General features: G+C 30.5%; 1 protein-coding gene across 1 annotated transcript in view; it reads left to right on the top strand.

Moving 5' to 3' along the window:
* LOC145279881 (glucosidase 2 subunit beta-like) overlaps window positions 1-14,988 on the top strand; it is a 152,106-nt gene that overhangs the window by 106,103 nt on the left and 31,015 nt on the right. Inside the window, exons 7-9 of the mRNA XM_080131340.1 lie at window positions 5,098-5,163; window positions 5,984-6,068; window positions 7,676-7,754. Of these exons, the coding sequence (XP_079987466.1) occupies window positions 5,098-5,163; window positions 5,984-6,068; window positions 7,676-7,754 (230 nt within the window). The remainder of the gene's footprint in view (window positions 1-5,097; window positions 5,164-5,983; window positions 6,069-7,675; window positions 7,755-14,988) is intronic.

Raw genomic sequence — 14,988 nt, 5'->3', positions numbered from 1 at the left:
GTAAAATAATTGTAATAGCCCAGATAACAATCCGTGTTGGTATCTCAGGAAAAAGTAGACAAACTAGCTAGAGAAGCCACAAACCACCAAGTCCAAAAAATCAGATTCCCACATACAAACCTGAAACTAAATAGTAAGGAATGCTAGGAAAACAAATGGCAAACAGAATGGAACACATGCCCAAAGAACAAATGTTGTGAATACCAACAGAAAAAGCAATAGCAAAAACCAAAAGATTTTAAAGGGACGGAGAGAGGAGATTGTACTGAACCGAATATGAATTAGGCACACAGAAATCTGACCTACTCCTACCTGATCAAAGTTGAGGGAGCACCAAAATGCACACTCTGTAACCAATAAATAATAATTAAACATTTACAGATAGTGTAGAAGGCACGAACATATGTGAAAGAAATATTTTAGAACAGTAAGCATTGAAGAGATGTTCCAAAAAGTGGAACATCAACAAATTGTAAATTACTTAAAAGAAACAAGATTATTTAAATTCCTCTAAACTAAAGAAACATTTTACTTAGGAAAAACAAACTTTTCAAGAAATTGAGAGTAAAACCAAACTTTTTTTTTTTTTTTTTTTTTGTTTTGTTTTGCATAAAATGACCCCCAGAGGTCGAAATGCTGTTAAACAAAACAAACTCACTTTATATTGTTTGATCCCCCTCCTTCCTTTTTTTATTTTATATGCTATCACTTACCTTCATCAGTTCTTCCCTATCTGCTTAAAAGTAATCACTTTCTTTTAAAACTTATAACCTCTATTTTTATATTGACAAAGAGATAGGGAGTAAAGAGTCGTAGTTATATCTAGCAAATACTTGACGAGAGCAGAAAGAAACTAATTTGGTCTTTATTTTAACAAATTTAACTGGTTTTGCAAACTCACTTTTTCCTGATTCAAACAATTTACCCAGAACTCAATTAAGTAATTGACACCAAATTTTGTACAACCAGATTTCTGACCTGCTATCATTGTCTGCAAAAACTCAATATATTTGAAAAGGAGTTGAAAAGGAGAATATATTTAACTTTGGAGTTAAAACCACCGTAGCCAATAAAATCAGTGTTTTTTTTTTTTTTTTTTACAATCTGTGCAGAACTGTTACTTATATAATTTAACACTTACTAACTCTAAGTGGTCTAAGTGGAGGTCTAAGGCATCAAGAATATCGAGAGGTATGTAAAAAGTAAAATATTAGATAAAACCTGGCAATCAAAGGAACACAATTCTTTGTAAGTGATAAGTAAAGTTAAACTTGTTACTATGCTGAACCCTCTTGCATGGATTAAAGGAAAAACACATGGCTATCTCCACTAGTATGAATGATATATATATATATAGGGTTTGCACAATCTTGAAAAGTTCTTGAATTTTTACTTTAGCTTTGGAAAGAGGCTTATTTCTTTGAAAATGTCTTGAAAAAGTCTTGTTCAGTAACAATTTGTGTTCAAAAAAATAAAATCGAACTAATACTTGAAAAATAATTTAAGAATATTTAATAAAAATACCATTAAAATATTTTTTTAAATATTGAACATAAAATCGGAATATATTGTTATGAAATTGCATTGTATTATTATGGATACATCCCTTCATCATGAAACAACCAGATGTTTTCTATATAACATTGGGTAGTTTTGTAATAATGGGACGTAACTCTTGTATACACAATACTAGAAACTTAAAATGAAAAAGTAAAACGAACGCAGAGGGATTTAACAGAAGCCAGCAAACGAATAAAAGGGTGTATGTGTATATATATATATATATATATATATATACATATACACACACACACACACACAATGAATAAAAGAGTTAACTAGCCAATGAAAGTTACTTTTATACCTACCTGGCTCATTATTTATTTATTTTTTAAAAATAGTTTTTAATGCTCTTTATTTGATCTCCAAATTTCAGTTTTTCTAAGTGAATTTGAAATATGGCGATGTTGACATCTTGTTGGGAAAGAAGCCTTCTTTTGAAATTTGTGGTTTCCATGTTTCTTGAATTTTTTTTTTTTTTACACATCTTAGAAACTTGACAGTATAGTAAAGAAAAGCCAACATAAATATCCATTGTCCTGTTCCTACATCAGACAGAGGTCTTCTTTCAACCCAAACTGATGGTCACCAAGCAGGTAGAGTGTAGAAGACAACTTAAAAGTGTATTAAGCATTCTTGTGCACAACAGGAAGCTTAAAGGAAGAAGACTATGATAGTGTCATGCAACAATGTTACCTTTGATTATTTGGGGGTCAAATGGCCAATTGTACCATTTCATGTTATCAAGACATATCTATTATTATCATGTCATCTGTTTTCCAATTATTTAATAAAGGGAAGTAATTATGAGTATTTTTTAGTTATTTCCCTTGCACTGACTTGTGTGTATGTGTGTCCAGAGGAGGGATGAACTGACTGAAGAAGAGGTGGGGGTGCTGAAAGGGGAAAAACAGAGAGGTACAAGTTATGTTACACTTTTACTCCAGATCTGTTGCATTTGTTCTAGCAGCTAAAATCCAACTTTTTTCCCCTGCGAAATTCATGGTGAATGCTATTTATATTTAATATTACTACTTACTGTAGATCTAAAATTAAGTAGTTAAATGATTTACAAGTAAATGAAATCAATATAAAAATATTTTCAATCCAATGTTTTATTTTATTAGTTTAATGATTTTTTTTTTTCAGAAACCAGTTAGATTTTTCTTCAAGTTTGTTTAATTTACTAAAGACCGGCTTTAAATTATTTTATGCACAAAATTAATTTTTATTGATTATTGGAGAAAACTAAAGAAAATAAGTTTTCCTAAAAAAAGCTTACTCTTTATGTCACTACACAAATTCTTCAAATAAAAATGAGCCTTTTAATAATTCCAGTTTAATCTTATCAGTTAAAATTTGTTTTTGGAAGATGACCCAAAGTTAATATAAAACAAAAGAAAATTATGTATACAAACAATCAAAAACAAATTAAAATTCTTTTCTTGGCATAAAAGTAAACACATTTATATAAGTTGTCTATTATCTAACTTTCCTTAATCTGACTTAAATTTGTCAACTTTCCAATACTGTAAGTCTATTGATTTGGTCAGTGAAATGTAATATTTATTAGATTAGTCTAATTTTAAGATCACACATTGATAATTAAATCAAATTATCAATGTGTGATCTTAAAATTAGACTACAATGTCAGCATTGTTATGGACTGGCTATGACATGTTACCTAAGGAAAACCGTATTGATGGTTTAAACAAAATATTGTCCCGGGTTCAAATGTGAATAAAACAAAGATTAAAAAAAAAAAGGAGTATCCATTTTGAACTCTGCATTGGATTTTAGAGAAGTTAACAATAAACATACCAGGCTGAAGGAACAGCAATAACATGGATTGTCTAAAAAGAAGCTGTTTTAGTTGGGGATGTGAACAAAATGAACACAATAAACAATAAGGATTAAACACGATTGATTTGGGGCTATATATTTTGCATGACAAGAATATAAAGATATCAAGACATGGGTCTAAAAGGGAACTGGGTTTTGATAAGCAGAATAAGTTCATAAACATGTGCATGGGAAATAAAAATGTTCTTCAAATGGATGGCACAAAAGGTTTTTGAATTTGGAACCACTCAGTGTATTTAGCTTTGAGAAAAATGTGACTATGGTTGAATTAGAAATTGATATTCCTTCGATCAAGGAGGAGCTAAAATGATTTTCATAGATGCATTGTTGGAAGAAAAAATATCTGTTCAGAAATATGTATTTGTCTTGAATATCAATTCCAGTCTTTGGTTGAAAATTATGCAATTTGTCTGAGGTTATTCTGTTTGAATAATTGACGGATGCTTTTTGGGATTTTGAAAAGTCCTTGCAGTCCAACACAGATTTATCCTGCAAAAAACTCTGAACTGTCAATTCATTCTCCAACATCTTAATATGTTAGCAACATCACAAGATTTCTTATCACATAGTGGTCATGTGACACTGGTTATACCATATATGGGTATTCTGGTGATGACTTTTGGAGCCAATGGTTAAGATCAAGATTGATTTTATTTTAAGAAGCCGTTAATTCATGCATAAAGTATGTATCTTGTATTTTGGAGACACTCATTACATCACCTACTTGGATTAGGTTGTTTTAAAAAAATGTTAAACTCCATCTTCTCAAAACATGATCTAAAAGCAGTGCTGGTATTTTCATTGTTCAGAAATTGGTAGAAAAAAATGCTAATCCTTTTTCTCTAGCAAATTGAAGGTTTGCTATATTTAGATAATTTACATCTTTTTGAGGGTCGGAAAAATATGTATCTTAAATGAAAAGTTATAGGATTCAACTGCAGATATTTTATTCCTATAAAATACTCAATATGTATATGGTTTCCTTCAAACTTTTTACCATACTTAACTATATGCTCTCTTTTATATTTAATAAAAATTAGCTGCACTTTCTTTCATTGCCTGGGAGTAAAAGATAAATTGCTGAGTTTATAAAAACACAAATGTATTTTGTTGACTTTGATTTTGTAATCAAATTTTTAAAAAGTTTGTTTTCATACTTGACACTAACTGGTTTATAGGAAAAATATACCTGAATCTAGTATCGATATGTCAGAACAATTACTGTTTGTGTCTGACTTTGAAAATCTGACAAGATAACTTTGTTAGATGATTTCAATTATGTTGAGTGTAGACAAAAAACAACCTTGCGGAGAAATAAATACATGACTGTAGTGAAAATAATTCTACAACAACAAAAGCAGAAAGAACTGAAAAATTGCCTCTAAGGCAAGCTTCAGAAAGTTTAGAAAACATACTGAAGACTTTTAGAGAAAGAAGATTTTTAGAAACTCCTAATAATTGTTTTTTTAAGGTTTTTGTTTAATAGCCTAGACAAATGAAATAATATTGCATAACATTGAAAATCGGTTTACTTGTTAGCTATTATTATACTAAATGTGAGTCGGTGTATGTGCTCAAATAAGTTTGATTTTAATTTTTATTTTTTGGTTATTTGTTTTTTTGCTTGCTTTTTACTTTTTAAATAAGTTATTTTTTTAAATTTTATTTTTCAAGCCTGGAAGAATGAAGCTGAAGGTCCTGAAAAATCTGCTAAGGAAGCACATGAGAAAATTCATGAAGGTATTATCATTTCTATACAGCTCGAGTTTTTCTGCAATTTAAAAATTGTAATCATAAGGACACTAGCTGGGGACTTTTTCATTGCTAGTTAATAAAGGATAAACACTCTTTGACACTCAACTTGAATTTAGCTGCAACAAAAATAAAGTTACTTTGCTTTTTCTGAAACGCTCTGTCTGATGTTATGAATATTTGTATAAAAATATGCTTGTCCATTGCACAAAGAGCGATCATCTACCGGATTTCGAGATGGCAAATTAGGAGGATTGCTTTTAGATGATCAGTTTTGAATAATCAATAATTAATCTTGAACTAACGGGCAGTTTATTGTAGTGGGTAATGTGAGATTCTTCTTTATCAGCTATTTTCTATGAAATATATCAGATGCCTGTTATAAAAGAATGAACTTACGTGGGTGTTAGGTGTCTGAAAACTTAACTGACTGACGTGGTTGAGTGAGGACCGTTGACCGTGATTGGTAACTCAAAGGTTGTCTCAATAAAATACACAGGCTTGTGATATGTAACGGGTTGTCTTTAGGAAAACCCTGCTTCATTTCTATGACCGTTGTAAATGAATTTTTTTTCCTTCTCTATCATTTTAAAATGAATTGTTCTAAAATTGAATATAAAATCATAAAAAAATATATTTTTCACTTAAACCATTTTAAAACCTTATTTTTCCTTTTTTATACCTTTTTTATTAATGCACTTTAGATACTGAGAAATGGCTAAAATTTATTTTAAATTGATGGGTGTACGAATAATTTTGTTTTTGACTGTATATATTTGTTTATAATAAATATATATGTTTATTTCAGAAGAGAAAACCAGACGACAGCATGAAGAAGAACAAAATCGTGCCAAGGAAGCTTTTGATGAGTTGGATATCAATAGAGATCATTTGTGAGTACTTGTTTTTGCTGGTTTTAGTGAAAATAGTGAGTTAGCATCAGGATCAATTGAATTTGAACTGCCTCTGAAGTATTTCCATGAAGCTGCATACCTTCTTCAAAAATGATCTGCCAACATAAATGATGTTATTAATTTTTTTAATGCACCTAGCAACCATCTCGCTGTTGTTCATGAATGAATAAGGATCTCTGTATTCTTGCTTCCAACCATGATCCACTATATTAGCATTTTTAAAATTATTTTTTAAAATTTCTATAAATTTAAAATTTTAATTGAATTTCCTGAAACCATTTTAAAACTAGTTATTTTTTAATTTTTTTTATTATTTGAATGAAAGACATTTTTATTATTATTTTTAGTCCTTCATTTGATCTTGGGTGATTCCAAATGAATGAATATTATCAAAACCTGACCAAAGTGATCCTAATAATGTTTTGTTGGTATATCTTCTCTCTAGGACACTTAGACAACTGTCAATTATATAATAGAAGATGGAAACACTAATTTGCATGGGAATGATATTTCACTGTGATCAAATCATAACTAATCTATAAGAATCATATAAGACATACTTATGATCCATTAGGTCACAACAACTACCATCATTTAATTTTTGATGTAATTTAAAATGAATAAATTGTAACATATCTATTAAGACATTCTTTCATAATTAAAAATCATAATTCTCTCAAAAACACCTTCCTAAAAAAGCATCTATTTTCAGCGCCATATCAAGTGCCGTAGATTCTCACAAGGCAAAATGGAAAAAAATTCTTGATCTTTTCAGATTTTTTAATAGTATTGACAACCCATTTATCAAAAAACTATTTTGCAGAAGAAAAAAATATAGTCTCCTGCTGGATTCCAAGTTAGATGGAAATAAAGGAAATGGCAAGGCTGATACAGCTACCAGAAATGCTCATAAAGAACTCGTTGAACAAACATTCAAGATTCCATTTAAGAATTTAAAAGTAAAAATACAATAATATACCCCAAACAAATGGCAAATCCACTGGAACAACTTCAACTCAAATAAACTATTAACAATAAAACCCACACTAGGTGGATGGGTAAAAGAATCACGAAAAGAAAGTTATCCTCTCTCGACTCCATATTGGACACTCTAAAATAACCCACCAATTCTTACTTGAAGGAGAGGAGCATCCTTGGTATATAGCTTGTTATGCTCCATGATAGTTTGCACCAAATTTATACAGAAAAAATACTTTAATGTAAAAACATTAAAGTATCTTTAAACAATTATTAGCATACCTTAATGAAATAAAATTATTCAATAAAATTTGGAAAAAAAACCCAAAAAACAAAAACACTGCTTCAGTAAGCAATATAGCACAAATATACTACCTTGAAAACAAATAAAAGAATTAGTAAATCACATTTAGTATAATAATACAAATCTCATTTAACAATATAGAAGCTGTCGGCGATACATTTAATTTTTCTTAAATTTATTTTTTATTTTTCTAACATAAAAATGATTGACACATCTTATTTTTATTAACCATGAATTCATTCTAAATCATTAATTTATTGATTTTTAAGATTTTATGTCTACTTTAATTTTTTTGTAATTTCAGATTGAGTGTTTTAGAAATGAAAACTCATTTAGAATTTGACATTGATTCTGATGGAACTGTATCGGAAGATGAAGCCAAGGTAAAATATTTTTATTTTAAAATTAAGGTCTAGTGTCATACATATTCTGTATGTCATACTTTTCTATTTTTCCAAATTTGTTATTTTTACCTGTTTGGCATTTTCCCCAGTAAAATAACATTTTCTTCAGTTTCTTTTAGATCAGTTCAAATAATCTCTTATTTGTTGCTTAATAGCAATTATGACTTTTTATTTTTACTCTGAAACATTCATAAACAATTATTTGAGATTAGTGGCGCCTTTGTCTGAACATTGCTTGAGAAAATTGAGTAAACTAAGAAAATTTTGCTCTGAAGTCTATATTACTGTTTTTATTAAAAACATTTCTTTTGTTTTTTATACGTATTAATTTTCAAGTTATGAAGTAAAATGTTTTCTATACTGTTTATAGACTTAGAACCCAAAATATTACTGTAAAAGCCCAAATGAAAACAGTGTATATTTTCTGAATTGATTAAAAAATTTAACTTATTTTTATGTATATATTTTATGCATATATTTTGTGAAAGACAATTTAAAATCCCATCTTAAGCTTACTATATTGATGAGTGCCTCTTTCTCTGACCAACCCTATCAGACAGAAAAATACAGGAAGAAGGAGTCCCACAAGGATGTATTTTATTAGTAGGACTATGACAACAGAATATTCTTTTCATTGTTTTGACTCTCGAGTATATATCCGACACAGTTAATCAACCGAGAACCACATCATTCTATATAAAAGCATATAAGATATCAACGGTTACACACTCGAGTCAAAACAATGAAAAGAATATGCTGTTGTCATAGCCCTATTTATCAGTTACACTCTTTAATATAAAAGTCAATAATATTGTAAATTGTCTAAACAATGAGATAAATAGCTCCTTATAGGTGGATAAACTTGTAATCTTCCATAGATCAAAAAATATTCATACTTTATAACATCAACTACAGATGTGCATAAACAAACTAACACAATGGACCACAGAAAATCGCTTTAAATTTTCAACAATCAAAATTAAATGTGTCCATTTCTGTAAGCATAGGAAAATGCACAATGACCCTACTCTCAACCTAAAAGGAACAAAAATTGAAATAGCTCACCAACACAAATTTCTGGGACGCATTTTTGACAAAAAACTATCCTTTATCCCTCACTTAAAATATTTAAAACAAAAATGTTTCAAAACCCTACAACTATTAAGGGTTATAGCAAATACTGATTGGGGATAAGACTGCTCCTCACTCCTAAAATTATATAGAACCCTGATAAAAACCAAACTAGACTATGGAAGCTTTATATATGGTTTAACCAGAAAAAGTTATCTTAAAACACTGGACCAGATCCATCACACAGGATAAAGACTTGCCTTGGGGGCATTCAAAACCTCCCTGATAGAAAGCTTATATGCTGAAGCCTATGAACCTTTACTAAAATTAAGACGTGAAAAATTAGGCTTATAATATAATGGAAAACTCAAATCAAACTCCAAAATTCTGCCTATCAATGCACTTTCAATCCCAACTACACACATCTATTAAAAAAAAAAGAAAATGTGATTAAACCCTTTGATCTTTACATGGAAGAAACGATAAAACCACTTACAGACAACTCAATTGATCAAACTAGCATTCACGAGGGAAATTTCACAAAACTCCCACCCTGACTAAACCTAAAGTCATACTAGACCTGACAATCTATATATCTATAAAAGTGAAAGTGTCTGTGTGTCTATTTGTCTGTGGACATTTTCCTACACAATATCTCTGTCAATTTTTAGACTCAAATTTTGATATACAGGGTACTGAAATTTGGAAAAATCTTTGTAATCAGTTTTTGGCCAGAAATTTGGCATTTAATGGGTCAAAATTCACGATTTGACCTTAGAGAACTCTACCAAACTTCTCCGCCAATTTTGGGTCTAAACACTAGAAATTTTAGGTATAGGTTCCTTGGACATGGAGCTAACTTAATAACTTGATTTGAGCCCAAAACAATAAATGTTAAGGGGTCATAATAGGGGTAAAATTTAGAAAAAATTGACTGTTGCGGTCTCTACCAAATTACTCAGACAATTTCTGGTCTAAACATTTGAAATTTTATATAAAGGGTATTCAGAGATAGGGCAAGCTTTTAATCAGTTTGAGTCGAAAATTTGAGCTACCAATATAGAAATGTATGTATGTATGTTTGCATGTCTGCCTAAAACTTTTGACAGAAGCGACAGATTTTCACAAGATCAGTATCGTTTTTAAACTCAACCCTTCAGACAACAAATATCGAAAAATTGGCTAAAAACATTAATTTGTCAAAAGTTATCCCCTCTTTTCGATTGTCTAGCCTTAATTTAAACCTACATCACTTCTGGTTTAGTGGTGATCGTAACAGCAAAGACGTCAAATTTTTTCCCCATTCTTTTCCTCCTTCAAGGTACAGGTTTGAGCCTGCCTTCCTACTACCACTTTTTTTTTTTTTTGCTCAACATACACCTCCAAACACCTGGGCAATGCCGGGCTGAAATGCTAGTATATACTAAATCCAATACTCATCCTTCAAACTATAGAGAAAAACTAAACAACATTCTGGATTGAACACACATTTACATAGATAGTTTAAATATTAATATTTTGCTAGAATTTTTCCTCTGAGGAGATGTACTTACATTGAAAATCCACAGATTAAGGACCTTAATTTATAAATTGTTATCTTTGGTGCAAACGTTAAATTTTATATTGAAAATTGACTTTTCTTAATTGACATTTGAACATATAAACTCTCTCTCTCTCATATATATATAATCAATTTTTGTTATCAAGTAAGATCTTTCATTTACTTGCAGTTTCATCAAATACTTTTGCATGCAAAATGCGATCCCGCATTTTGCTAATTCCTACCCTCTGATGAGAAGGAAAGTATTTCTTCAAAACTCCACGGATTAAGGATTATCCACTTATTTAGTGTTTCCTTTTCAAATTAAATATGTTGTTAACTCTTTTTCGAAGTGTTTTTCAACATGTTTTATTAACTATTTGCTCATATATATATATTTTGTTTTGGTTTTAGCGATATGTTTTGAATGAATTCAATTATTTACGAAAGTGCATTTTTACCTAAATGCGAGTTGGGAATAAGTTTCCCTTTTTTACCAATTTTAGTACCCCCACATGGGGAGCGGTATATATATTATTTTTAAAATGTAATTATCCACTGACACGTGTTTCATCGTCTACGACTCATCAGAGTGTCTGTATCTAGCGTGATTTGAAATCGGGACCCAACGGTAAGGGTTTAGGCTCATTACCGTTGGGTCCCGATTTCGAATCTCGCTAGATACAGACACTCTGATGAGTCGTAGACGACAAAAAACGTGTCAGTGGATAATTACATTTTAAAAATATTTATACTGCTCCCCATGTGGGGGGTACCAAAATTGGTTAAAAAGGGAAACTTATTCCCAACTCGCATTTAGATATATATAAGGGTAGGTCGATTTTTCACTTTTCTCAGAATATTAAAAAATGGCACTTAACAAAAATCGCGTCTGGACTTATTAAGTACTCATGCAAGAAATCAGATCAAATGCTTGGGCGGTTTTTTGAGCGTTCTGTATAAAAGTTGTAGACAAAAATATACTGAAAATTCTTCTTTTTTGCAAGGTTTGTCTTGAATATTCGTGTGAATACCAAAAAAGTTTCAGTATTTCAAATCAGGTGATGTCTTTTTATAAAATAAAAAGAATATTAATATAACAAATCATAAATAATCTTCAAATTTAAAATCTGCACCACCACCCCCCTTTCATTTTATTTTTACTTTGAGGGTCACCACTTATCAAGGCTCTGTGGCAACTCTAGGATAAGGGTTAACTATTAAGTAGGTGTTCTGCATTCTGTCAAGACAGGAAAGGGTATTCTTTGGAACTCCAACCCAGATGTGGCAGCAATATTCCCTCTTAGAACATACTTGTTTTTTGTACAGGTAAAGGATCGCGGCGGGAGTGAGATACTTCCTGGAGTAGTTAGAGATTTGATGTAGGTATTTCATTCAGATTCAGGATAAAAGTGAATCCCAGAAGTTTATCAAAACAGGGTGCTTCATCAAGGCAAGAGATGTTCATTTCAATTGGGGTAAACTGTGAATTAACTGTAAAACAATTAGTGGTGAACAGATAGCAGTTTGGTTTTTGATGTATTAAAGCTGACCAGTGATTCCTTACCACATTGCAGCACACGTTTAAGATCAGAGGAGAGAGGATCAGAAAACTTCTGATCTTTGTTGGCTTTTGTAGTCTTGCCATAGATGATAGTATTGTCTGCATAGATGTTGACAAATGATTGTGAGGTCCTTGATAAAGAGGCCCTGTCGGTGGGGCATTAGAGTACGCCGACTGCCCCCCTGCAGAGGGTAAAAGTCCCTCAATGGGGGTCCTGGATATGACCTTAAACTATATCCAGTGGTGAGGGCCCCAGCTTGTGGGCTTTGGGGAGTGTGGAGCCACCCTTTAATTACCATTGCTCCCAGGTCCACTCTGATCCGGAGTGGTAGTACCTGTTAGGGTCCCAACTATGGGTTAAATAGAAACCAACATGAAAACAAATATATTCTATTAAAAAAAAATTTTCTTCAAAATCTTTGGATTCGGCATTAAATAACCCGAAAAGGGTTGATATGCCGTAAAACAAAAACAACCAACCAACCTTGGTAAAGATAAGGAAGATAGTGGAGCCCAATATGGATCTTTGAGGCATTACTTTCATATGGTGTCTCTATTGTAAAAGTTAAATGGTGTTCTGGTCCCTTAGTTTTTTTCATAGTTTTCTGTCCATTTTCCTCCACAATTTCTTTATAAAACAATGTATCCTTATCTATTCTCATAGCAACTCCAATGCATATCAGATTGTCCACATTTTCATTGTTTTTTTTTTTTTGCAGTTGTTTTCACTTTAGTTTTTGCCCTGTCCACTTTACATTTATCAATAAGAATATTGCTTATATTAATATTGGGTATAAGAAGGCCCATAGCCTGCAAATCCAAGAGCAAGGCATTGGCAAGGCTGGCTCCAAGATTAGAAGATATGTCCCCCCCCCCCCCCCGACTAACTCAAGAGCATATCTGGGAAATTTAATAAGGCTATAAGGCCCTTTTAGATGACTCTTTGGCTGCAAATATTCTTCTGGTTTTTCACTTTGAGAAGATAAGTAAGAGGGGAGGAAATATTACTCTGGAGATTTGAAGGTGTTGGTGATGAATGTACATTTTTTTATTGACCCCCCGTTCGTTTTACATTTTTTTTTTTATAGCACTTATATCAACTGAACCAAGTTGAAAAGTACCTTTCAGCCCTATTTTGCTCCTCTGATCCTTTAGGTATTTACGATCCTCAACTGGAACCTGAAAAATCAGATTTTATTTATATTAAAATGCATCTAAACAGATTAATATAAAAATTAGTTTGCATTAAAATATGAAAATTGGTTTGGATACAAGGTTATCTCACAAAGACATTGGAAAAAATAGAAAATAACTTACATTTTGTTGAAGAGGACAGGTGTAAATAATGTGTTCAATCTGGCAATTTTCTTTTTTACAAGAGGGTTGTCACAACTTAAAACTTGGTAGATTGCAAGAACAGGACGAAATATCAAATAGCGAATCCAGTTTTTCTAGACAGAATTTCTTTTGGGAAGTGGGGAGAGATGTTCTATTCATTTGTTTGGCTTTCTTGAAACATAGTATAGTCACCTTTTTTAAAATAGTCATTTCACTTAAGAGATAAACATGGATTAACCAATTTCCAAATATCCATGACTTCCTTTATAGCAAAATTCGAAAGGTGAGGATAAGTATTTACTAAATAGTGACTATACTGATTAATTTGTCGATAAATTGGAGGCTCCGTTTTATTTAATGGTGTAGGCAGACTGGAAAATTTCCTTACATTTTTACTGCGAGTTGTAATTGTAGATTTTCGAGACGTTTTGATTAAAATATCTGAAAAAAAAAAAAAAATACACCCAAAAATTTATACAAATAATTTTAAAATAAATTTGATTTAAAAATTTGGTACCTATGCACTTATGTTACTGAGCTATTTTTAAAAGTCATATTTTCAAGTTAAATTCGATGTTAAAATAGTTTTCTAAATAATAATGTTATTATTTCATCACGGTAACATAAGTGCATAAGTACCAAAAAATTTTAATAAATTTGATAAAATTTAAAATAAATACAATAACTTGAGGTGCTGTAAGTCCAGTTTAATGAAAAATTGAGCGGTATTTAAAGAGAAAATCATGTGCTGAGATAATTCAACAGTTTATTAAAAATGTAAACACGAACATGCATGCAGTAAAGTTTAAAAAAAAAATTTTTTTTTAATGAATAAACACTATCTTTTTAAGATCGAAACAATTCAGAATAATTATATATGTTGCATTTTTTATATTTTTAGTCTATTTTAATGAAAAATTTGAGTGACATTTAAAGAGAAAGTAAGGTGCAGAGATAATTCAAGAGTTTATTAAAAAAATTAAACAGTAAACATAAACATGCATGCGGTCGTAACTTCAACTGGTGATTTTGTATAAAACTTCCATATATAGATATTTCTATGTCAAATCAAATATAACGTTTAATTCCTTTTTATTTTTGATATTTTCGTTTAATCTCTAAAAATATGGAATAATAAACTTTAAAATATTTATAATTATAATGTATTATATTGTTTTTGTTTGTTTGTTAACACTAGGATTTTATTTAAGCGATATATTCCTGGAGTGACATTGATACCGCAATAAAAATCCGAATTTATTTGGTATTTAAGTTGGAATGCTCAACAAAATAGAAAATTTTAAAGAAAAATATTTTTTGTGGTAATTTTTGACATTATTTTGCAACTTTCTTCAAATGCCATTCTGTACAGTTCCAAAATCGACCTACCCTAACATACATACACATATATATATATATATATATATATATATATATATATATACATATATATACATACTTTTTTGGCAATTTTATAAGTTCGAAATCTTGGTAACCATTGATCAGAATTTAACAAATGAAGGTTCGTTGGAAAGCTAATGACCTGAATTGTGTAGTGGGCTATGTGACATTTGCTCTTAATGGTCGCACATTATTGTTTAACGAGATGGGGATCTCTTTTCTATATTAATTTAACATAAAATGAGCACCCACTTTATAGCTATCTTAGTTATAAAGTGGGTGTTTATTTTACGTTAAAT

This window comes from Euprymna scolopes, chromosome 7 (assembly GCF_053919585.1).
Source record: "Euprymna scolopes isolate OS-2025 chromosome 7, ASM5391958v1, whole genome shotgun sequence".
NCBI classification, from domain to species: Eukaryota; Metazoa; Mollusca; class Cephalopoda; order Sepiida; family Sepiolidae; genus Euprymna; species Euprymna scolopes.
This window is presented reverse-complemented; position numbering and strand designations above follow the sequence as displayed.